The sequence below is a fragment of the Gossypium hirsutum genome, chromosome A02 (genome assembly GCF_007990345.1).
Source record: "Gossypium hirsutum isolate 1008001.06 chromosome A02, Gossypium_hirsutum_v2.1, whole genome shotgun sequence".
In the NCBI taxonomy this organism is placed as follows: domain Eukaryota; kingdom Viridiplantae; phylum Streptophyta; class Magnoliopsida; order Malvales; family Malvaceae; genus Gossypium; species Gossypium hirsutum.
The window spans coordinates 7433206-7436155 of NC_053425.1; the positions used below are offsets into that span (position 1 = coordinate 7433206).

General features: G+C 38.2%; 1 protein-coding gene across 1 annotated transcript; it reads right to left on the reverse strand.

The window, feature by feature from the left end:
* Positions 1-900: 900 nt before the first annotated feature.
* Positions 901-2731, reverse strand: LOC107933208 (protein DETOXIFICATION 55). Its single transcript, XM_016865373.2, has 2 exons — positions 2523-2731; positions 901-2445 (listed from the first exon to the last, which is right to left on the reverse strand). The coding sequence occupies exons 1-2, from the start codon at positions 2568-2570 to the stop codon at positions 970-972; spliced, it is 1524 nt and encodes a 507-aa protein (XP_016720862.1). The 5' UTR covers positions 2571-2731; the 3' UTR covers positions 901-969.
* Between the last annotated feature and the right edge of the window lie 219 nt (positions 2732-2950).

Sequence of the window (2950 nt, forward strand, 5' to 3'; positions counted from 1 at the left end):
GTACCAACCAATATTGATGAAAACAGGATGAAACACATTGAAATAGTCGAAATGTATCGAAATTTTAACCAAAACGAATTATAAACTACTTAATACTGATTTAGAATAAAAATATACATACCAACCCATAGAACTTGTACCAGTATGTTACCCACTATCATGTATTAACCCCAACAACAAATACTTGTGAAGCTTAGCGTTATTGCTTTCAATTGAAAAATGTTTTCTAGTTAATCGAGAATGGTTTGACACTTGAGCTTTTTTCTACTTTTTTCTTTTTAACCTTAAACCTAAGCTATTTAAATCTTGCAGCTGAGTTAGGTTCCAATTGGATTTAAGCAGTATAGTAGAATGAGGTAGTCAGTCAATCTATGTTTAAATTTAAAAATAGGAAAAAATAATTTGAGGGGTGAGGCCCCTATCCTCAATGTCCCCAAGTATACTTCAATCAATGTGTATGGAATCTGTATTTTTTTCGAATAAACTAAATTAAACTCTGATTTTTTGTTTTGGGGCTAATTTTTGTTTGTTTAGATATCATTATATTCTTCCTTAATTTTCCATTGGACCATTGATGCTATAATTTAATTAATTTACATAATTTGCAGATCAGAAGTAGTGTAAATATTGATGTCTAAGTTCTTCTTGCTGATATATATATATGTGTGTGTGTGTGTGTGTCAGACAAGACAGGGGAATTCCCTTCCAGCTAGCTAGGCGGTTTGGATATATATCTATATATATATATATGTGATTATAGATGTAAAGAATGTTATTATGATAAAAAAATATAGTGATTTACAAAGCTAATTGGTGTAAAATTCATGGACAAAGATTAGTGGGGACAATAAGAAAAAAGACAAAACAAACAGGGTACATATGTAATGAAGGCAAAAAGTGTAGTTTGAATTTGTCCTATTAAATGGGCGTATTTTAATGTTTTTTTTCTTTTAAATATAACATTTTTGCTCATTTTTGAGAATCCAAATCTTTGAGAAATGGAACAACCCCTTCGTCACATTTGATGATTAGGGTATGTGCAAAATGGTCACTTTTGCTGCCCACCAAGTCATTTGCCTTCAATGATTCTTTCTCCCAATCTGTCTTGAAAATCACTGTTAACATGGAGACCACACATGCAACCTGAGCTGCTAATAGCCCATAACAGAGCCCCACGAACCCTACTCCCCATACAAAGCCTAGTACTATAGCCAATGGTGCACCCACCATGTAAAAGGAGTAAAAATTTATGGTTGCACCAATCCCTGGCCTAGCACTGCCTCTTAGGATCCCACAACTTGTGGTTTGTGGACAATTGGCTAGCTCACATAGTCCAATTATGGGTAATACAATCATGGTTAGCTCAATAACCTCATTATCCTTTGTGAAAACTCTTCCCCATGCTTGTCTTCCCACTATGGTCCCTATTAGTCCAAAAAATGAGGTCACTAAGGCTAGCCCTATGGCTACTATAGCAGCCAATTTTGCCCTGCTTGGCCTCCCTGCTCCTAGCTCGTTACCGACTCGGGTCGAGGCTGATGCACTGAGTGCCGTTGGCAATGTGTACATCAGAGAAGTTGTTTGTATCACGATAGCCGATGTTGCGAGAGCCACTCGGGGTTCGGATAAGTTCCCGGCCAGGACTGTCATGAATTCGTACCACCACCACTCTAAGCAAACAGCAATGCAGCTTGGTATTGCCAATCGAAGTAGAACTCCCCATTCCTTCCGGCCCATTAGAGCTGTTGAAGATAGAGACGGCAACAGAGGTGGAGACAATGGTGTTTGTATCGAATCCTCCGGGTCCACCAAAGTGGTTCGAGTATAGAACATGTAACAAAGTAGGAAGAAAAGGGTGTTGAAATTGGTGATGAAGGTGGAAATGGCAATCCCAGGGACACCTAAACGTAAGCCGAAGGTTAAACCGATCGTGATCGGGAGATGAAAAACAGTCGAAACAAAAGCAGACCACATTAAAGGCCAAGTTGTTCCTTTACTACGCAAGTAAATACGTAAAGGGTGAAGAAGGCTGTTGGCTATAAGGTCCGGTATCGCAAACCGGCAATAAAGGCTCGCAACTTTGGTTATATCAGGGTCTTGATTGAGGCTAAGCATGATAGGCTCAAGGTTAAACCATATCAAGCCAATAGGAATTGAAGCAAATAGTAACATAACAATTGTCCTTTGCAAAGTGAGAGATGCCACTAACAAGTTCCTTGAACCAAAAGCTTGTCCACAAAGGGACTCCATGCCAGTGGCTAGACCAGATAAGACCGAGTAGCCACTGATATTGGTGAACCCAATAGCCAATGCCCCACCAGCAAGCTCTAAGCTACCTAGTCTGCCCATGCACACCACTAAGACCATGTTCTTCAAATAACCCACCAGGCTCATTGCTAATACTGGGAAGCCAATATCAGTTATTCTCTTTACCTCTTCCATCACCTAAATGGACATAGAAACAAATCAAAGTCAGACATAGAAATGAAGAGAGTAAGAATGGTGTCAAAAAGACTTTTTACCTGTGGCAGTGTCGGGTACATTTGATGAGATCCCTCTGCTTCAACCATATTTTGATTGGTGTTTTCCCGAGTGTGTAAACCAATATGGCAGCCAAAATTTACCGTGAATCAAACAAACAGTGATTAAGTGAGGTTGAAAAGTAGAACGTGATTGGGGGAAATGTGTGGGAATTGAGGGTTTTTATAAGGGCCGTGGGGAGGCATGCAGTGGGGCATACTGTACATTTTATGTACACAATTGACCCCACACGTCCTCAAAATATGATCCCGGATGTAAATTGTTATCTAGACTTTAATCTTTTAATTGAGTTTTTAAAATATTTATATTGTATCAATCAAATTTTTTATTAACTTAATTAATAACATACATATTAAATAAAATCTTAAATCTAACACAGAGCATAATTAAAATACATGCATAATTAAAA

What these genes read in the sequence shown, in the direction of transcription:
- LOC107933208 (XM_016865373.2), bottom strand. Translation starts at nt 2,570, where the DNA reads ATGGTTGAAGCAGAGGGATCTCATCAAATGTACCCGACACTGCCACAG. An exon ending in TGTACCCGACACTGCCACAG is followed by an intron (nt 2,446 to 2,522) that starts GTAAAAAGTCTT and finishes ATGTCCATTTAG; the next exon opens with GTGATGGAAGAGGTAAAGAG.